The following is a 22,095-nucleotide window of genomic DNA, read 5'->3' as shown; positions in this document are numbered from 1 at the left end:
CACTCCTCCTGGGAATCTCACAAACAAAGCTATTAGCTTTCTTTTTTTAAAGGCATGCATGTGTACACATATGTTTGTGTGTATGGGTCCAGGGGTGTGTGGGTTCATGGTACATGTCAGGGGACAACCTTGGATGCCATCCTCACTATTGTGTCTGAGGCAGTCTTTCTTATTGTTCTCACCCTGGAAAAGCCAGCCTAGCCAACCTGAGCCTCAGGCGATTCTCCCACCCGCTCCTCCCAACTCCCCATAGGAGCACTGTAATTACAGATGTGTGCTGCGTCTGGCTTTTACATGGGTTCTGGGGACCTAAAAGTCAGGTTGTCAGGTTTACCCACTGAGCCGTCTCCTCAGCCGCTGTGGTCTAAGGTTCTTCCTTACCAATTGTCACCCTATCCGGCGCACCTCGGGAAACACCCTGTGATCTCACTTGAATTCCTTAACAACTCTCTGAAGAGAACGACTTCAAAAGTCACCAGAACCCTAGCCAGGCGGTGGTGGCGCACGCCTTAATCCCAGCACCCGGGAGGCAGAGGCAGGTGGATCTCTGTGAGTTCGAGGCCAGCCTGGGCTACAAAGCGAGTTCCAGGACAGCCAGGACTATTTCACAGAGAAACCCTGTCTCAAAAAAAAAAAAAAAAAATTCACCAAAATCCTACATGTAATCATTGCAAAGACCAGGAAAAGTAGCTGTGTGAGAAGCCCACATCCATTCTGTGGTGATTTGAAAGAAAATGGCCCCTAAGGAGAGTGGCACTATTAGGAGGTGTGGCTTTGTTGGAGTAGATGTGGCATTGTTGGAGGAAGTGTGTCACAGTTCACTTCCTGTTGCCTGAGGATCTGGATGTAGAACTCTCAGCTCCTTCTCCAGCACCATGTCTGCCTGCATGCTACCCACCGTGAAGATAATGGACTAAACCTCTTAACTGTAAACTAGCCCAATTAAATGTCTTCCTTTATAAGAGTTGCCTTGGTCATGGTGTCTCTTCACAGCCATAGAAACCCTGACTAAAACACATACTTTGGAGTTTGTCATACTTTCTTCCTGAGCACCTCTCTCCTAGGACTTGAACTTAAAAGCTGTATCATGGTCTCTTTAACTGAACTCCAGCTCTGCTCCACACTGACTCTTCCCAAAATTCTTTTCCACGGTGCGACCAAGGATCCAGTTTTGCCTGAAGCGGCCCCCAAAAAGAACTTTTCAGGAGTCTGAGGGAGATGGTTGGAGCTGTGCCTCTGTCCCTCTGCCACTGACATTTCCATTCCAGAGAAAAATAGGCAAATTTGAAAGATGAGAATTACCCTAACTCTCGTTGCTTCCACACACCATCAACATCCATACTTCTGCCTGTGTCACAGTACATTGACGAAGATATTTGTAGGCCAAGGCCACACTGCAGAGATTTTCTTTTCTGCCCCCCATCTTTTGTCTCTCCTAGAGTCTTGTCTGTTTGGGTTGGGTTTTGGTTTTGAGACAGAGTTGCAGGTCTGCTGTCTACACTCCTTCCTAGATTGTCCGTTCGGTTGAGACAAGGTCTCGTGTGACCCAGGCTGGCCTTGAACTTGGCCCTCCCTCTCCTTTGCCTTCCCCAGCTTTCTACATGCTGGCATTTAAAAGCCAGTGCCACCACCCACCATATTCACCTCTTTTTTTTCCTACTTCACCTTTTAAGAAACACTTTGGGGTTTGTTTTGATTAGAGCAAACAACGAAGATTTTTCTTTTTCCCAACACTGTCTCCCACCACACTGAATGACTGCATTAGATCCTTTAGCTTAAAGCAATATGTTCATCTTCCAGATCATCACTCATTTGTCCAATTGACTATGTAGTATATGACAAGCACTGTCATATACGAGCTACCAAGAGCAAAGCACACTAAATCCTTGCTTTGCAGTTTCCATTCTGGATTAGGAAACAGGAAAAAGATTTTGAGATAGGGTCTCACTATGCAACCCTGGCTAGCCTGTAACTCACTCTGCTTACCAAGCTGGCCTTGAACTTACAGAGATCTGCCTGACTCTGTCCTGGGTTAGAGGCTTGTGCCTCGATGTCTTGTCCTGCAAATTTTTTTCTTTCTTTTTTTTTTAGTTTTTTTTTTTCAAGACAGGGTTTCTCTGTGTAGTCCTGGCTGTTCTGGAACTCACTCTGTAGACCAGGCTGGCCTCAAACTCAGAGATCCACCTGCACCACCACCACCCAGCTTGAAAATTTTTAAAAATCAAGTTAATATAATAACATCTGCAAAGGATGGAATCTGCAAAAAAAAAAAAAAAATGGAGAAAATGATCGAAATTTCACATTTTCCTTCAGTTCTATTGTCCCTTCTAATGCAGATCATATTTTGTGATAGTTACCTACCCTCCCTGCCCTCTGTCCTCTTCCTTGGCCCCTCCTTCGTTTGGCTAAAAGTTGCTTGGAATTAACAGACTTGGGAAGTGTTCTTTTAGAACAAAGATGGGGTCATCAAGGCGCAGCAGAGACCATAGAGACCAAACGCTCTTTCCCGGCACCAAGCACTCCAGTGTGAAAGGATGCACTTGGATTCGTGACACAGTGAGATAATGAGGCCATCCCCTCCGCAGCTAAATTTAGCCAACATCAAGGGAGTGACCCACATATCCATAATAGATTTCAAATCATATCTGGCTTTAAAGAGGCATTTACACTCGCGCAATGGCAGAGGCGGGTCAGAGGAGAACACGGGTGAGCATGGAGAGCATCTAGAGGCCTTGGACCAGTGAGGCATCACATCAGCGTGGAGGAGACCTGCCCCCGCCCCAGGCTCTGCTCAAGCTGGCCACCCTGTCGGAATAGTCTTTCTTGATAGTTCACTGTCCAGTGATCGGCTTGTCCTTGGTACTCCGCTCAAATCAAGTCAATAACCCTACTGAATTGTATCAATGCCGTCACCGTAGCCTTTTCAAAAGCCTGCCTCATATGAGCCACTCATCGGTGTATTTTCAAGGTGTGGACATTCAAACAGAGTCTGTTTCATCTGTCTGATTTCCCAGCAGGCTAAGCAGCAGATTTGCAGATAACCATTCGCCAAATATGAATGAAATTGACATGAGGCTGTTTCTGCTACTCCCTCTCATTGATGATCAAAGAGGCACACAGTTAACACGGCTTTACTCTCCTGCTGTGGGCTCGCTCTAGTTCGGCCCACAGCAATGAACTCTTGCAGGATGCTTCTGGGATCTAGCTGCATTTAAACTTAGCTAATAGAAATAATATTTCCCCAGCTATCTGCTCTCCTGGCCTCTTGTCTTCCTGCATGAAAGGGCCTAAAAATCCAACGTAAGGAACTGGTGGGATGGCTCAGTAGGTGGAGGTGTTTGCCTCTGAAGCCCAACAACTTGAGTTCAATATCAGAGACCCACAAGGCAGAAAGAGAGAACTGACTGCCGCACACGCCACACGCATACATACATAGACATACATTAATAACCATAATTAAATTAATAATAATTTTTAAAAAAAGAGCCTCCCCCCCTCCCGCCCCCCCCCCCCCCCCCCCCCCCGCCAGGCCCTGATAACAGATAATAGTGTTAAGTCTAGAGAGAAGCACAAAGCTCAAACTGACTTTACAAGACAAAATATGGCAGTGAAAATATCCATGATTGCTAAGGACGGAACTTTAATTCCATTTCTGGTTGGAAGACAGAAGCCAAATAAATTCTATTTGCAGAGTTGGGGCAGCCTGCTAGAAAGCTTGTCATGATTGGCTTTGCAAAAAAATCTAATTATTGCCATTGTTTAAAATGTTTTAATTTTTCTCCCTGTCACCATACTTGAACGTATGTAATGCTAACACTCTTAATTCTCAGTTCCCCTGGGGGGAAAAAAATTAAGAAAAACATATTTTAAAAAATGTTTTCACACAAGGTCTCACTCTGTAATCTAGGCTAGCCTTGAACTTGTTAAACTCGTGTCTTAGGTTCCCGCGTGTTAGGGGTTATGGTGTGCACCACCACACCTGGCTGAGAAAAGGTAGCTCTTCCTGTGTCTTCCCTGTCGGCTGGTGTGATGACCACTGTGACCGTGGCGTAGGCAAGAAAAGCAGAGCCAAGGTAGGGTATAGGTAATGTGTTTTCCTCCGCCAACCAGCTCTCTCAAAGGTACAAAGTGAGTGGCCTCTGCCCTACCTGTCCCTTGGCCTTGTTAAGAGAACAAATGTCAGGATACACATGGAAGTATCTAAGTGTTAGAAATCGCCGTGTGTGAAGGACAGTCACCACTATTCATGACAGTCTCCACAATAAGGCGTTTGTCGTTACCTGGTAGATCTGTGTGGAAGGGCTATTCACCGGCATATGTTCATTCTCTCCTGCAAGAAGAAAGAGATTTATTCAATCGACACAACTCGCTCTGTGCCTCTCCTACTCTTACTGGATATGTGGAGGTAATAGACCCACGAGAGGATCCTCTAACTGTGCCTGAATGGCAAGAACCAGATGATTCCGGAACAAAAAATAAATACAGTGATGCTCGTATTTATACCCTAACAGCTGAACTATACCTACCTGACAAAGTTATCATAGCCGAAAACCCGTTCTTGCCACAAAAGTGAAGTTTCTCTACCAAACTCAGTGATTGTCAGTCATTAACTGGCTAGACGGAGATGCCCTGGGGGTGTCTCCCTCATATCCGTAGGGCTGACTAAAGTCTGTCTGAGCTGACATCTGCTCTTTGCCAGGGTTATGGTCGGTATTAATTGTCAACTCTTCACCTTGGAGGCAAACCTCTGAGCACACTTATGAGGGACTGTCTAGATTAGGGGTGGCCTCGGAGAATATCCTCGAGGGATTGTCTTGGTTAAGTTAATTCATGGGGAAAGACTCCAGTTACTTTGGGGCAGGACCATTCCCTGAACAGAGTGGACATCCTGGACTGTATGCAATGGAGAGCGCAAGGGGCTGGAGGGGTCATACGGTGATTAAGAACCCTTGCTGCTCTTGCAGAGGACACAGGTTTGGTCCCCAGCACCCACATGATTGCTCACAACCATCTGTGACTCAAGTCCTGGGGGATACGACACTCTCTTCTACCCTCTGCAGGCACCAAGCATACATGTGGTGCACACACGTACATGCAGGCAAAACACTCAGACACATTAAAAAAATAAACATTTTTTAGGAAAATGGAGAGGGCAAGCTGAGGGCACGCACTACTGTGTTGCTCTCTTCTCTTATGTGTGGCTGTAAAGTGACCTGTTCTCTCAGGCACCTCCTGCTGTGACTTCCCTGCCACGATCAACTGTCACCTGGAATTATGAGCAAATAAGACCCATCTCCCTCAAATTGCTTTGGTCAGAGTATTATAGAATAGCAACAGGAAAAGGAAGTAAGTCAGCCACGTGGTCGCCTGGCTGTCACGGGCTGATCTCAGGAAGAAACATGAAATGTTCCTATTCCTGTGTCTCTATGATCATATTGCCAAACTTCTGCTCTCATCTCAGTGCCACAGTCAGTGGGGGGGACTCACATCCAACGAGGCAGATGGACTTATGGGAAAGAATTGTCAGTGGAAAGTTTCCGGAAGACTATAGACAGGAAGAAAACAGTATCGCCAGCACTGGAGTCTGGAGACACGGGGAAACACGAGGTTGATGGAGCAGGCTATAAAAAAATCCCTTACAACTTAGGGAGAAAACCAGGTTGGCTTAGAAACTATCCTTCAGAACCACAAGGGTTGGCCACGAAGATGAGGCCACTGATGCAGGGTCTTTGCTCAACCACATTGCTGCTACTCTCGTGGAGGGTCACATCGCACAAAGGTCACATTGCAAGAAGCAAACAACTCTCGTGAAACTCGCGCCTGCAAGCCTTTGGCTGTGCGTGTATGCGTATTGTTCTCCTTAGACATGCGAGTATGGAGAGCCCTCCTTAGAGGAGCTAGCCTCCATACGGTAAGGTCCTAACTAATACATCACCTCAGCCTAGGACTTGTACTCGGTAGAGGCTGTCCCTGTAAAATCCCAATGGTTGGGGGTTACCAAACCTTCTCATACTCTGTCCAAACAAATGGCAAGAACTAAGACTGAGACCCAAGGACCAGGACCTCACATCTAAATCTGACACTTTGTAGCTATCGCCTAACTGGGTCTCCAAGGGGATAATAATAGGAAAACGGTATTTGGAAAAGGTGGCGAGACAGATTAACTCCTGCGTTTCTGGAATCCCAAGCTCCAAAGCGAGCTGGAGATCTGACCTTGCTTTGTTTTGGTTTTTTCCATGGTGCCTGTTGCTTCTCTCCTCCAGCTCACTCTTCAGCATTGCGTCATCATCGTCCTGGGTCAGGCCACCTCCCCTTCCCTGCACCTGCCAATTCAAGAATAAAGGACATCTGGTAAAATCCGTGAAGATACTGGACTAGTTTTATGGGTTAGCTTTTAAATACCAAGCACAGCTTAAAGCTAAACAATTTCAGAAGAATAATAAATTACTAAATTGAGTAAACCTTAACTTTTAAAGTCAGGGGCTGGAGAGATGGTTCAGCAGTTAAGAGCACTGGCTGCTCTTCCAGTGGACCCAGGTTCAACTCTCAGCACCCACATGGTAGCTCACAACTGTCTGTAACTACAGTTCCGGGGGATCCAACATCCTCACACAGACATACATGCAGGCAAAACACCAATGCACATAAAATGAAAATAAATAAATTATTTAAAAAAGAAAAACTTAGGTGGGTGTGGTGGCACACACCTTTAATCTCAGCACTCAGGGGGCAGAGGCAGGTGGATCCCTGCTGTGGAACAATCTGTACATTGCAAATATGTATCATTCTCATTGGTTAATAAAAAGCTGATTGGCCGATGGCTAGGCAGGATTTGGGGGGCAGAGAGAATACTGGGGAGAAGATGGGTGGAGCCTGAGGAGAAGCCAGGAAACATAGATGAAGCAGGAGATGAACTTGTCGTGTTGAAAGAAGATACTGCCACGTGGCAGAGGGTAGATAAGAAATATGTGTTAATTTAAGTTATATGAGCTAACTAAAAACAAGCCTAAGCTATCAGCTGATAATTTATAATTAATATTAAGTCTCTGTGTGATTATTTGGGGAGAGGCTGGGGGAAAGAAAAACTCTGCCTACAGATCTCTGTGAGTTCGAGGCCAGTTGGTCTACAAGTGAGTTCCAAAGCAGCCAGGGCTACACAGAGAAACCTTGTCTCGAAAACACACACACACACACACACACACACACACACACACACACACACACACAAACACTTAAAGTCAGATATTTTATTGGGGAAGGCCACAGACCATGAAATACACAGAGGACAACCTGTGGGGTTGGGCTCCCCTTTCCCCTTTATACGGATCCTGGTTCAAACTCAAGTCATCAGGCTCCCAAGGCAAGTGAAGGCGCTTACCAGATGAGAGTCGTCTCACTGGCCTGCAAGCATCATTTTGTGACTATAAAACTCATTACTCAAAAATATGGTAGGTTTTGTGTGTGTTTTGTTTTGTTTTTGAGACAGGGTTTCTCTGTGTAGCCCTGGCTGTCCTGGATCTCACTCTGTAGACCAGGCTGGCCTCGAACTCACAGAGAGTCACCTGCCTCTGCCTCCTGAGTGCTGGGATTAAAGATGTGAGCCACCACCACCTGGCAATATGGCATTTTTTTTAATATGCTACATTCTCCTTTGGATCCAACCAATTAGTTAAGACTTACTGGCTTTTATTTTAATGGGTTTTTTTTTCTTTTTCTTTTTTTTTCTCTGGAGCTGAGGACCAAACCCAGGGCCTTGCGCTTGCTAGGCAAGCGCTCTACCACTGAGCTAAATCCCCAGCCCCAGACTTACTGGCTTTATTAGCAAGTTGCTGTTTAGGAAAATTACAGTACGAAGGAAAAGCTGAGCAAGAAAGATGGGCCTGTTTCTAGTTACCATTCTCAGCATCTGGTAGATTCCTTTGTGCCCCCAGAGAAGCTTAACAAATGAAGGCTGCCTGTTGTGACCCCTGGACACGAAGCTGCAGTTCAGAATGCTGTCTAACACAGATGAGGAAAGACTGTGCACCTGGGACCTCACTTAGCCATCCCCCTCCCTTTCAGTATTTTAACCCTTTCTTGTCTTTGATGAATTCCTCCACCTCATGAGCTTCCCACGACGAAGACTGAAGGGGCCAGGTTCTCCTAGTCTCCCATATCTCAGGTGTGATGGACACATGACATTGAGCATACATTTGTTTTTCCTTCATGGACAGGGTCTCATGCATTCAGACTGGCCTCAAACACTGTGGCCTTGAAGTTCTGATTTTCTAGCCCCTACCTCCTGAATGCTGAATTCTAGGCAGGCATGTGCCAGATACCCAGGTTTGTTTGGGTTTTTTGTTTTGTTTGCTTGTTTATTTGTTGGTGCTGGGGATTGAACCCAGGACTTTATGCATGCAAGGCAAGCACTCTACTGACTGAGCTACAACCTCACCCCCTCCACAAAGTTTTTAAAATTATTGTTAGGTGTAATTCTGTTGCTATTGGGGGCAGGGGGGAGTCTTGAGATATGTAAAGCCAAATTGTTATGGATTATCTACTTCTGAGGATTTGGTTTTCTGACCTGTAACTACTTGGAAACAGGCAAACAAAAACTCCATGTCCTAAGTAAATGGAAAATGTGTGTATTTCAGAGCTACGGTATCAGAAAGCTCAAGGATACACATCTGTGTGGTCACTGATTTCAAGATACAAAAAAAAAAGGTGTTTGATCAATAGAAGTTAGAAATCTTGTTTTAGTTAATTACAAAAGCAAAAATAACTACACACACACACACAAAACAAAACAAAAACAACCTGGAGGTGGAGAAGGTGAAATGGAAGACGGCAGTGGCCAGGGCCGCAGCCCCGAGAGTCCGGTGGCTACAGAGGGTAACCTGTGGCACGGTGCCACTGGGGACACAGACAGCCTTTCACTTGACCAAGGGCATGCCGCCAGAGTGGTATCCTAGGACCCCAGAAAAACAGGCCCCAGCTGCCAAGAAGTATAATATACGTGTGGAAGACTTACAAGCCATACCCAGGGCTGGCATGGGGCAGGGTGACTGACTGCTCATAGCAAGAGAGGAATCCATGGCACGAACCAGACCACATAGACCTGAAGTTGAACTGGGGGGAACAGATGCACTGGGAACATAAACATGTATATCAGGAATCGTGTGGACACGTCCCCTACACCTGTTTCATGGGATGTCATGTGTAAACAGCTCTTCGGCTTTGTGACCATCGTGACTTCCATGTTCTGGGTGGGGGAGACTTTCTCCTCCTACACGCCTGTGCGGCCGAAGCAATGTCTCTATAATAATCTGTGCCTGGAATGAGGTGACAATCCTACAAAAAAAACCAAAAAACAACAAAAAACAAAAAAATGGAGCCGATGGTTCACTATGAGATCTGAGGGGGCTTCGTGGGGTTGTGTGCCCTCTAACTAGGACTCTCTCATTCCTAGAGATTTAACCTTAATGGAATCGCTAATAAAACTGTGTGCTGTGGTGAAAACCAAACCAAACTTGGAAAGGACGATGGGAACACGTACAATGCGTCTCCTTAAACAGCTGTCATCATTTTGCTGATATTGTCTGACAATCTATGACGTCAATAGCCTAGGATTTTTCCGCTACTGTTTCCTCTTACCCCGCAGCATGGCACTTTATCCAATTTCAGTATTGGATTTGGATTATTTATGCCCTATTGTGCTCCTTTCGTCCCTAGTCCCTGCTGACATCCACTTCTGCTGTTCTCCCATGCCTTCCTCTGTCCTCACGAGATCACATCCAAACGCAGGTGCAGAGTATGCACGTGTGTGATGAGGCTGCCACCAGAGACTCACTTTCCACCTTCCTGTACTTTACGTGTCTCATTTATTGGGTCACAAAGACATCTCTAGACTTACGAGTTTATGCCTAAGAAAGCATGCCTATTGGCTGCTTGCTGCTCCTTGGTTTGAGTGAACTCTGTCCATCATTCCTACATGGTTTATTTCCATGGTTTTGTCACTGCAAACAGTGCCCCCAAGAAAAGCCTCGGGGCACAGAGGTTACATGCCGGCAGATTTAAGATTCATTTCATGTCTGTGTGAATGGAAGCCACACGTGTGCACATGGAGGCCAAAGGAAGGCGTTGGATCCCCCGGAGCTGGCGTTATAGGCAGTTGGGAGCTGTCTGGTATGAGGGCTGTGACCCACCTCACGTCCTCTGGAAGAGCAGCAAGCAATCCTAGAAGAATCGGGGGCCTTTTCTTTTACATTAGTCTGGCCAACAGGAGACTTAACAATTTTTAGCTCTTGTCAGTCAGGCAGATGGGTGACAAGTGCTATTTCATAGGTATTTCTGCTGACTGCCAACAGCTGACCATCTCTGTGTGTGTTTACTGGTAGTTAGCTTTGTCGCTCTGTAAATTATCTGTTCCTCTGAGGTGACAGTTACCTATTCCTCTGGTCATTTGTTTTTTTACACATAAGCTGCTAAGACATAATATATAAAAGAGACGATCACATGCTAATTGTTACCATTGTTTTTTAAATTATTTTTATTTTATTCCACCTGTATGTTTTGCCTGCATATGTGTCTGGGCATCACACGTGTGCATGTTCATGGAAGCAAGAAGGGGGTGTAGAATCCCCTGGAACTGGAGCTGCAGACAGTTGTAAGCAGCCATATAGGTGCTGGGAATCAAACCCAGGCCCTCCAGATGTAAAGCTTGTACTTGCACAGGTGAAGGGAGCCATCCTGTCCTTTCATGGAACTGGAATTCCAATTTTTGTAACATATTGAATTCCCATATACAGTGGAATCTACTGTGGTCTCTTTCTTCTGTATATGTATATATGTATGCGTGGATCTATTATCTGGCTGGCTGGCTGGCTGGTTGGCTGCCTGCCTGCCTACCTACCTACCTATCTATCTATCTGTCTGTCTGTCTGTCTGTCTGTCTGTCTATCCCTGCTTCCAAACAACAGGTTGTAGATATTCTTTAGTGTGTTAAAAATATTTGGTGAGAGGCCGGAGAAATGGCTCAGAGGTTAAAAGTACTGGTTGCTCTTCCAGAAGACCCGAGTTCAGTTCCCAGCAACCACAAGGTGCCTCACACCATATGCAATTCCAGTTCCAGGAAATTTGGTGTCTTTGGCCTCTGCTGGCACCAGCATTCACCTGAGCATACACACACACACACACACACACACACACACCTCACACACATATACCTATAACTGTTATGCATAATTAAAATAAAATAAATCTTTAAAAATTACTTGGTGAGATAAGCTAACTATTATTCTTTTTTATATCTCACTTTTTCTGGTCTTTCTTTTATCATACAAACAAGTGAAGTCCAAAAACATTTCACCCAGTCCGGTGGCGGTGGCAGTGGCGGTGGCACACGTCTTTAATCCCAGCACTCAGGCAGCAGAGCCAGGTGGATCTCTGTGAGTTCCAAGCCAGCCTGGTCTACAGAATGAGATCCAGGACAGGCACCAAAACTACACAGGGAAACCCTGTCTTGAAAAACAAAAACAAACAAACAAAAAAAACAAAAAAATTTACCCATGACCAAAAAAAAAAAAAAAAAAAGGAAGTTTTTATTGGGTTATATCAGATTTTTAAGTTATTTGGGAGAATTGGAATATTCTTTTACCAAATTTTATCCAAGCTGGATGTGATAGCACATCTTTAGTCCCAGCATTCAGGAGGCAGAGGCAGGCAGATCTCCATGAGTTCAAGGCCAGCCTGGTCTACATTGCAAGTTGCAGGCCAGCTGAGGTTACATAGTGAAACCCTGTCACAAACAAACAAACAAAATCCTGTCCAAGAGCATTGCAGTTCATTTCATTTGTACAGATTATGTTTCAGGTTTTTCGATAATATTCCATAACTTTCTTGTTTGAAAGTCTGTACTTTCTTTTTTTTTTAAGGTTTTTGGTTTCTTAAGATGGGACTTCACAATGTAGCCCAGGATGGCCTGGAACTTAGTATGGAGCCTATTCTGCCCTCCCAACTCTCCAGGAGGGAATTTCTACACTGAAGTGTATGCTCCTACTAATGAAGACTATAGATTGAAAAGCACATTTTGAATAACAGCAAGATTACTTGGGAAAGTAGCATGACTTTTCTTGTGGGGATTATGTAGCTCCCTTGAGATCTTTCTTGTAGTGAGCTGCTCATTCTGTACTGAGAATCCCTTACTCTCTGCGCCCAGGAATTAATTAATTAGTTTTTTTGTTTTGTTTTGTTTTTGTTTTTCGAGATGGGGTTTCTCTGTGTAGTTTTGGTTCCTGTCCTGGATCTTGCTCTGTAGACCAGGCTGGCCTTGAACTCACAGAGATCCGCCTGGCTCTGCCTCCCAAGTGCTGCGATTAAAGGCTAATTAGTTAATGAACGTGATGTTAGGATTGAATTCAATGTGGGTTCAGGCTGAGGCAAGTGCTCTACCAATGAGCTATGTCCCCAGTCCCCTAGAATTCTTTACTCTGTCTTTGACAGCCTTTGAATCACTGTCTACCATGAAATAAATAAATGCCTCTCGCCAGTCTGCATGGCCCGCACATCCCTTTAACTTCTTTTCCTTGCGTCTCCACAGTTGCAGTGCTAGCTTTTAAAACACACATCTAGGACTTGGAAGGCCTGTGAAGAAATTCTACTAAGGTTTTAGGAAGCATCTGTTGATCCCTTGGTCATGCTGATCTCCATAGAAAGCAATGGCTTCCACCTTGCCCTCTGAAATCTCCAGCACTGATCTATGTCCATTTCTCTGTCTCTACCTGTGTGTCTCTGCGCTTCTGTCTCTCTCTGTGTCTCTGTCTCTCTCTGTGTCTCTGTCTCTCTCTGTGTCTCTGTCTCTCTCTGTCTCTGTCTCTCTTTCTGTCTCTGTCTCTGTGTGTGTTGTGTGTGTGTGTGTGTGTGTGTGTGTGATGTACATGTCTGTGTCTATGTGTGAGTGTGTAAGCGCCGAGACAGAGGCAGAAGGAAAGCATTATGTGTCATCCTCCTCTATCACGGTCCTTGAACCTGGAGCTCCTGTTTTTACTCTAGGCTGACATCCAGGAAGCCTCAGAGATCTGTCTCCACCCTACACAATACTGGGTTACAGGCTTGGGAGACAGCACCCAGCTCATTACAAGAAGGCTGGGATCGGAACTTGGGTCCTTGTGGTTGGGCAGCAAGCATTCTTAACAACTGACTCGTCTCTCTAGGATGACCTCAAACTCATATGTAGCTAGAGGTGGCCTTGAACTTCTGATCCCCCAGCCTCTAGCTCTCAAGTGCTGGGATTATAGGCATGCACCACCACGTCCAGTTTATGTAGTGCTGAACACTAAAGTCAGGTCCTTTCTGCAAACAAGGCACTGTACCAGCTGAGCTGCAGGCCCAGATCCACCGGGTTTTCTTGAGTGTTGTGCGGGCTGAGTGGAAGCTGTAGGGCTCTGCCTCCCCACCCCACCTCTTTGTGTGTTTGATTCAGATATGATAATTTGGGGAACGCATTTTCTTTTTAAATCTGTTTCTGCTGTTCAAAAGCAAAGGTTCAAGCTGGGCCATGGTGGAGCACACCTTTAATCTCAAAACTCAGGAGGCAGAGGCAGGTGGGTCTCTGAGTTTGAGGCCAGCCTGGTCTGCAAAGTGAGTTCGAGGCTACACAGAGAAACCCTGTCTGATAGGGAAAAAAAAGGCAAAGGTTCTAAAATTGTAACTATAGAGAAACAGAAACATGGGAGCTTGCATCTACAGAGGGACAGCCATACTGTTAGGAAATTAACTGGAAAAGTGCATAGTAAAATTGACAGGGAGTGGAGGAAGACTGAGTCTCTCCTGGGCCTCCCCCAGAGTGACCCAGAATACACACCCTCCTCCCCCACAAACACATAAGATTTCAGAAACCCAGGCCTGCCTATTACTTTCCAATTACTGCTGGGACCAAAATGGAAATTTTGGCACTTCAGGGAATTGAAATTAATTGAAAGCAGGCTTCAGTTAATTTCCATTTCGGTGTCCTTTATTGAATGGGTCTTTAGTGCATATTTCTAATTTAATAGAGTGAGAATTTTTGTGTTGGGGGAAGGGTGCCAAGGAAATATTTCCCTTGAAACCAAAGTAATTCATCAGGACAAAGCCTGCAAACATGATCAAGAAGCAAAGTCTATAGAACTTTTGTGATGTCCAACAACTGAACTGCCTAAAAAATTGCGGAATCTGCTTGTGACTGGTTTTTGTTTTTGTTTTTCCTGTATCATCTAAAAGCAACATCGCTTGATGACAATAACTGTCTTGTGTGTGCATCATAGTTTTCAAAGCAGAGTCAGGGACATTGCCCTTGATCGCCAGTGGACACAGGGCATGCCCACTCACTTTATACAGACTGAGACGCAACCTCGGAGCACTGAATGCTTGCCCTCACCACACAGGAAGTAGTGCCAAGCACGACAGTTAGTTTTCTAGTCTTCTGTGTGTTTAAGTGCTTCGTGTCACAACACTTTGAAGCACAGGAATACAGGAGACCACCCAGATTGCCATTAAAAAAGAAAATGTAGCCCTAGCACTGCAAAATAAATAAGCTTTAAAAAAAAGATGCGGGGTTGGGGATTTAGCTCAGTGGTAGAGCGCTTGCCTAGCAAGCACAAGGCCCTGGGTTCGGTCCTCAGCTCCAGAAAAACAAAACAAAAAACAAAAAACAAAAAACAAAAAAAAAGAAGCATTGATTCCTTTGTGAACTCTGTAGCTCCTTGATTTTTGTTGTTGTTGGATTCTGATCTTGATGTGTAGCTCTGGCTGCCCTGGAATTCAACATGTAGCAACTCTGAGCAATCCTCCTAAATACTTTTTAGCTCTTTGAATAAGCAGATTGAATAGGATGATTTAAAAAAAAAAGTCTGGCAAGGGTGATGAGTGAAAGATAGTGAGGGAAAAAGAAGGAACAGGGAAGAGGACTTTGGGGACACTGGGGTCAGCTGGTAATGGTGCTTGCTACCAAGTCTGACGATGAGTTTGACTTACAAAACCCACACGGTGAGAGTAGAGGACTAAGTCTAGCAATTTGTCCTCTGACTTTTGCATACTACCATGGTGCCTGCACCCACACACGCTAAAGTGGAATGTGACCACCAGCTCAAAGAATATAGAATACAGCCAGACGGTGGTGGTGCATGCCTTTCATCCCAGTTACTCTGGAGGCAGAGGCAGGGGGAATCTTTGTGAGTTTGAGGCCAGCCTGGTCTACAGAGCAAGTTGCAGGACAGCCAGGGCCACACAGAGAAACCGTGTACCGAAAAACAAAACAAACAAAGAATATGGAATAGTGCTGGTAAAATATAATTTTATCAATGATTTCTTTGTATATTCTCAGACAGAGCCTCATTAAGTAGCCCAGGCTAGCCCCAAACTTGACCTCTGCCTGCCAAGTGCTGAGATCACAAGGGTACACCCCCACACTTGACACTTGACACTATCAACACATTTTTAAAAGCTAGCTGAGATGGGCTATTGTCGAAGCATTCAAGAATTGGTTCTTTCAAAAGCTGAAGAAAAGTTAAGCGGAACAGCTATCTGTGGTGGGGGGTTGATAAAGAGGGTCAAGCCACATTTAGGATCGCATGCCTGTAATCCCAACTCTCTGGAGGCTGAGACAGAGGGTTTTTGAGTTCAAGGTCAGCCCAGGCAACATAGCAAGACCCTGAGGAGAGAAAAGGAGAGGACAAGGGATGGGAGGGGAGGGGCAGTCAGTTGTCTACCCTCTCAGATAAAATATGAGTCCAAATAATATCACCAGAAGATGATATTTTAGAAATAACGAGTGTTATTTAATCTACTGCAAATAAGATATGTGTGTGTGTGTATATGTATGTATGTATATGTATGTATATATATATATATATATATATATATATATAAATCACTAAAGCACATTTAGGAATCTGGTATTAAATCAACTCTAAATTATATGAATTCTCACATATTCTAAATAAAACACCATAAACCTCGGGAGGCAGGGGCAGGCAGATCTCTGTGAGTTCGAGGCCAGCCTGGTCTACAGAGTAAGTTCCAGGACAGCTAGGGCTATATAGAGAAACTCTATCTCGAGAAAAAAAAAAAAAACACATCATAAACAAAACTCTAATATTGTAATAAATATAATTTGTTCTAGAATATATCTATAAATCTGCTCACATAATTCAGCAGTCAACATAATAAAAGAAAACAGCCGGGCGGTGGTGGCGCACGCCTTTAATCCCAGCACTTGGGAGGCAGAGCCAGGCGGATCTCTGTGAGTTCGAGGCCAGCCTGGGCTACCAAGTGAGTTCCAGGAAAGGCGCAAAGCTACACAGAGAAACCCTGTCTCGAAAAAAAAAATAAAAATAAAAATAAAAAAATTTAAAAAAAAAAGAAAAGAAAACAAAGGGTATAGCATGCCGCCTCGACGTCATATAATAAAAAGGGAAGACACAATATGTAGGCACACAGTGTTTAAAACACTGGTCTCATCAGGGCTGGAAAGATGGGTCCATGCTGGCTGCTCTTTCAGAGGACCCAGGTTCAATTCCCAGCACCCACATGGTGGCTGACAACCATCTGTAACTTCAGACCCAGGGGATATGGCACCCTTTACTGGCTTCTGTGAGCATCAGGCACAAACATGCTACATAGTCATACATGCAGACAAAAAACTCACACACATGAAATTTTTAAAAATTAAATAAAAAATTTTAAATGAGGATATTTCAAAGATAAAATAGCCTTTTTTTGGTTTTTGGTTTGGTTTTGGGTTTTTTGAAACTGGGTTTCTCTGTGTGGCCCTGGCTTTCCCAGAACTCACTCTGTAGACCAGGCTGGCCTCGAACTCACAGAGATCCGCCTGCCTCTGCCTCCCAAGTGCTGGGATTAAAGGTGTGAGCTACCACCGCCTGGCATAGCAATGTAGCTTTTTTATGCCTACTTCCAAAAATGTATCATCATCAAATATATAGCCATTTCAAGCTGCAAATGGAATCAATTAAGGAAATACAAGTCAAGTGTGGTAGGCCATGCTCACAATCGCAGCCTCTGGGAGGTGGAGACAGGAGGATCAGGAGTTCAAAACCAGCTTTGGATACATAGTGAGTTCCAGGCCAGCCTGGGCTACAGTGTGAGACTAAGTTATTGATTAAAACAGGGCTCTGCCACCACGAAGGTCAAACAACAGCATCCTTATCTTGAAAATGTCTGTGTCTTCAAGTCAGCTTCTGATTTAGTATTTAGTGTTTTCTTAACTATGGGTCCTGTTGAGGAAAAAAAAAAAGGTGGTCCTGCCTCTGAGTCAGGAGAGTGAATACTGGCTGCCTCCCTAGGCTATAAGAAACTGAAGAACAGGGATGAGTATTCATCCTTCATCCCCAACTCCAACACCACACTCCCAACAAAGGTCCTCGGGTGTTCTCAAATAAGATCTGAGAAAGTGCTTTGAATTCTTACCCAGCCGACTATGAGAAGCATGGTATTTACCACAAACTCGACTCAAATTGATAATTAGAAGTTGAGTCCCTTTAGCAGGCTGGGTGGTGGTGGGGCACGCCTTTAATCCCAGCACTTAGGAGGCAGAGGCAGGTGGATCTCTGTGAGTTCGAGGCCAGCCTGATCTACAGACCAAGTTCCAGGACAGGCTCCAAAGGTACACAGAGAAACCCTGTCTCAGAAAATTAAAAAAAAAAAAAAAAAAAAGAGAGTCCCTCAGCAGTCAAGTGCAGGTCCTGGGTTCATTTCCCAATACCAGAAAGGGGAAAGAAATTAGCAGGTCAATTGATGAGAAAAACAAAACTATTTTATTCCATCCAGCAGAGCGAAGTTCCCCTAACAGAAAGCCTGTGCCCGGCAGCAGCCTTGAAGAACCAAGAGCTGGCAGGACTCCTAAGCAATACTCTGTTTCAAACCGTCTTTGACACTCTGCCATTGCCCACAGCCCGGGTGTGTCCGGGGAGAGTAGGAAATAAGGCAAGTGCACAGAGCAGACAGCACCTTCGCTCTGAAGCACAGAGAACGTTCTTTCCATCGGGAGGTGGAAGATCACTGATCCTCCAATCCTACTCCATTGATACTTTTTTTTGGTGGGGGGAGGGGGTGCATTTCGAGACAGGGTTTCTCTGTGTAGTTTTGGTGCCTGTCCTGGAACTCACTCTGTAGACCAGGCTGGCCTCGAACTCACAGAGATCCACCTGGCTCTGCCTCCCAGTGCTGGGAGTAAAGGCATGTGCCACCACCGCCCGCCGATACATAATTATTTTGTTTAGTTGAGATGGAGTAATTTGGTTGAGTCAATGCGTGTCAAAATCGGGCAGGAAGAAAAGCATGGGGGCCTGCTCTCTCATGCAGCCAGTGCCTGCCTTGAAGCAACTGAGTTTAAGTACCTGTTTAAGCCTCATGTGAGATACCGTAACTTATCAAAATTCAGGACATTCTACTTCCAAGGCCTCCTCTGCTTATTGTTTATGGCTAGACTTGAATGTGTCAATGTGGCTTTTTTTTGGAGGGGGGGGTTCAAGACAAGTTTCTCTGTGAGCCCTGGCTGTCCTGGAACTCACACTGTAGACCAGGCTGGCCTTGAACTCACCCCCAACCCCCCACCCCCACCCCATCCTACCCCTGAGTGCTGGGATTAAAGGCCTATGCTCCCTGCCATCTTCAAAGTGGTTTTTGGGAGCCTGAATGTTTCTTCCCAAGGAAGGTGTTCTCTGTCTCTTCCCGCCCTGGCTTGACTTTCCTCAGTCTCTGTTTTTCAAACATGCTGTCCAGGTGGATTCGTCAAAGTGGAAGTGAAATGGGTAAATATTAACTTAAACAGAAAACAAAAATGACTTCACCGCACCTTGGCGAGGCCACCCGGAGGGGAAGAGGGATGGCTGAGGTCCCCTGGGGATATGCAGAGGGAGAGTCCTGGCCTCCAGTGAAAGTTCCCTCCATCAGGTGGGAATCGATTTGGAAGAGACTTAGTGGTCCTGGGGAAATACTCCGTCTGCTGGAGCGGAATAGCTGCAGGACTCACAGGTCCCAAATGAGGTGGCCGAGTCAGTGCACCTCGTAAAATAGATTGCCAGTCACCAGGGCCTATTTTAGGTGAGAGGGAAAACCAGGTTACTGCCGCCTCTCCGGGGAAAATGTTTGTCATCATTCAGATAAAATGACATCCAATTTGGATCTGCCTTTGGCACTTTTAGGACGGATAGGAAGAACAGAGTAAAATCCAGTCTTCGGCATGATCGTAATTTCCCACCACTGCCCAGTGAGCAGGTTCCAGAAGTTGGAAGTCACAGACAAAGTTGTGAAGATCTATGACTTTGGAAACATGGGACACACACACACAGTCAGTGTGCCCTGAGGGGTCAATGATATTCTCTGGTCACTAATTCTACAACCTCCTCCTTCAAAATCATCTACAAGCCATGTGCAGGGCAACCTGAGGATCTCAGTCGTTATGGGTCCCTCCCGGAAAACCTCCAGCCTCTGCCAACTCAAGTCCTCTTCACCTTCAAAGGACAGTTATGCCTCATGGTCTCCAGGAAGTGTACCTTGCCGATTTCTGTTTGTTTTTTGAAACAGGGTCTCCAGTAGCCCAAGATCTCTGTGCAGTTGCAGATGACCTTGAACTCCGGATCCTCCTGCCTCTGATTTCTAAGTGCTGGGATGACAGGCACACACTACCACCTCTCTTTTTAGTCTGTGCTGGGCATCAGACCCAGGGTTTAATGCCACTAACTCTACTCTAACCCTGTCTTGGCGGCTTTTAACTGTTTTCTCTCCTCACGAAGTCAAGGACCATCTTCTAACTTATAATTAGAATCCAGCAGTACAAACTTCAATATGAAAAATGTCCTTTTTTATTATCTTAGAGCCATGGTTCTCAACCTGTGGGTTGAGACCTCTTTGGGAATCAAATGACTTCCACAGGGGTCACCTAAGACCATCAGAAAACACAGATATTGGCTGGTGGCAATATTTAATCCCAGCACTGGGGAGGCAGAGGCAGATGGATCTCTGGGAGTTTCAGGCCAGCCTGGTCTACAAAAAAAGAGTTCCAGGACAGCCAGGACTGTTACACAGAGAAACCCTGTCTCAAAAACCAAAAACAAACAAAACCAAAAAAAGAAAGAAAACATATATTTACATTATGACTCATAACAGTAGCAAAATTACAGTTATGAAGAAGCAACAAGAATAATTTTATGGTTGGGGTCAGCACAACATGAGGAACTGTATTAAAGGGTCACAGCATTAGGAAGGTTGAGAACCACTGTCTTGGACAGCCTCAGCTAACCTAGTCTAACCTCCAACTTGTTATATAACCAAGAATGTCCTTGAGTTTCCAGTTTTCCTGCCTCCACTTCCTGAGTGCTGAGATTATAGGTGTGCACCACCACACGCAGATTACAAACTTCTCTTCATCAATGACCAGTGTGTATACTCTTCATTAGTTTCTTTATATTATCAGCTTACTTCACATATGACCTCCCCAGACTAAGGCATACTGGATCCACCCTTTTCCTTTATAGAGAATAGGTCTTACTCCGTAGTACAGGGTGGTCTTCATCTGTCAGGAATACTGCCTGAGCCTCCTGAGTACTGAGAATATAGGCATGCGCTCCACACCAAACTATAACTAATATGTATGTATCTTATAGTTGGTTGGTTTTGGAACAAAGAGAAAGGGACGGACCTTCTATCAAGAGTCCAGAACCAGGAGAAAAACTCTGACAGATTATCCTCTGACCTCCACGTGTGTGCCCTGTGCACTCCTTGCTCCACAGAAGTAAGTAATCAATGTATTGAAGAAATCTGAAAGCGGTCCAGAACCAGGTGTGATAGTGCTCGCCTGTAAGCCCAACATTGGGAGACTGAGGTTCTGTGAAAGTTCAAAGCTACCCTAGGTTATATAGTGAGACTTTTTCTCATATAAAGCCATAATACATTGTATCTATATGTTCACATTCCTAAACCTCTCGTTTTGATTTCCTTATTTGGAACACAAATAAATTAACAAAACAATAGGATAGCTGGGCATGATGGCACACACCTGTTGGATTACCGAAGTCCAGGAATTCAAGACCAGTCTGGGCAACATAGTGAGACCCTGACTCCAAAAATAAAGTGTTCCATCCTGTTCCTCCACACCGAATTACATATTTCTTGCCTCTTGGAGAGTTGGGTAGAAATCCTATTCTTCATAACTTTTCAGAATGTTGAAAAATGCAGAACACCTGCACTTGGAATGTGTCCTTAGGGCTGCCCAAACACGCCTCAGGGAAATCACTCCCTTCAGAGATTGTACTCATTCATCCTGTTCTTAACCTCACTGGAAGTGATCCCTTTGTCTGAAAGCATGCAATCTAACAGGGCTGCCCATGTCACTTCCTGCCTTTCATGCTAGGTATGCTTTGCTTTTGAGAAGCCTTTGAAAAATGTTCCCCAAAGGGACAGAAGTGGGCATCATACCCATAATCCTAACACTTCAAGAGGCAGAGATTGCTGCAAGTTTGAGGCCAGCCTGGTCTACACAGTAAGTTCCTGGTGAGCCAGGGCTACACAGGGAGACCTTGTCTCACAAAATAGAGCAATAGAAGCATCCAGAAGTGGATGGCCCACTCCCGACGTTAGGGACGGGGGGGGGGGGGGGGGGGGGGGGGGGGGGGGGGGGGGACGGACGGGGCGGGCACTAGATTGAAGTGGGACCCTGACTTCTGACTCCCTGAGGCACAGTGAGAGGCCAAGTGCCTTCTCTGGTCTTCCACATCCACATCTGTGGCGTGAGAAGATGCTCACAGCCTCTGTGACTCTAAAACCCTGAGGTGAGCCTCATTGAGCAGGCCATCTCCAACCATTCCTCAGTGGCATGGCGCTCTATGATGCACTACCAGTGACATCTAGCCCATGCCTCCCATGGCTCCTCTCTCTCCTGTCGACACTGTATCGAGCTGGTGACGCCAAGCAGGTCACAGTTCCTCTTTTCTTGCTCTTCTTTTGTTTTGCTTTTAGTTGGTGCTGTTTCTGCTTTGTTTTGTTTTTAGCATTCAGATAAAAGGAGAAACCGTTTTCTTCTCCCGCCCACCCCCCCATAACTGAATAGCCTAGGTATATCTAGAC

The 22,095-nt window shown here is 45.3% G+C and overlaps 2 protein-coding genes and 1 pseudogene across 6 annotated transcripts in view; 1 reads left to right on the top strand and 2 right to left on the bottom strand.

Moving 5' to 3' along the window:
- Arhgef33 (Rho guanine nucleotide exchange factor 33) overlaps nt 1–22,095 on the bottom strand; it is a 101,529-nt gene that overhangs the window by 54,708 nt on the left and 24,726 nt on the right. For all 5 annotated transcript variants that reach the window (XM_052746365.1, XM_052746367.1, XM_052746370.1 and 2 more), the window contains 2 exons: nt 6,214–6,323; nt 4,281–4,330 (listed from right to left, as the gene is read on the bottom strand). In XM_052746365.1, the coding sequence (XP_052602325.1) occupies nt 4,281–4,330; nt 6,214–6,238 (75 nt within the window). In that variant the 5' untranslated portion in view covers nt 6,239–6,323. Of the gene's footprint in view, nt 1–4,280; nt 4,331–6,213; nt 6,324–22,095 lie in introns of those variants that run through there.
- Nucleotides 6,214–22,095, bottom strand: part of Morn2 (MORN repeat containing 2) — a 48,024-nt gene continuing 32,142 nt past the window's right edge. The window contains exon 5 of the transcript XR_008220201.1: nt 6,214–6,323. The gene's annotated coding sequence lies outside the window, so the exon portion shown is untranslated. The remainder of the gene's footprint in view (nt 6,324–22,095) is intronic.
- LOC128116063 (NADH dehydrogenase [ubiquinone] 1 beta subcomplex subunit 8, mitochondrial-like) lies at nt 7,382–9,431 on the top strand (annotated as a pseudogene).

The sequence above is a fragment of the Peromyscus californicus genome, unplaced genomic scaffold, assembly GCF_007827085.1.
Source record: "Peromyscus californicus insignis strain IS unplaced genomic scaffold, ASM782708v3 Scaffold_1__1_contigs__length_55948999, whole genome shotgun sequence".
In the NCBI taxonomy this organism is placed as follows: Eukaryota; Metazoa; Chordata; class Mammalia; order Rodentia; family Cricetidae; genus Peromyscus; species Peromyscus californicus.
Note: the sequence above shows the minus strand (reverse complement) of the source record. Positions and strands in the feature narration are given on the sequence as shown.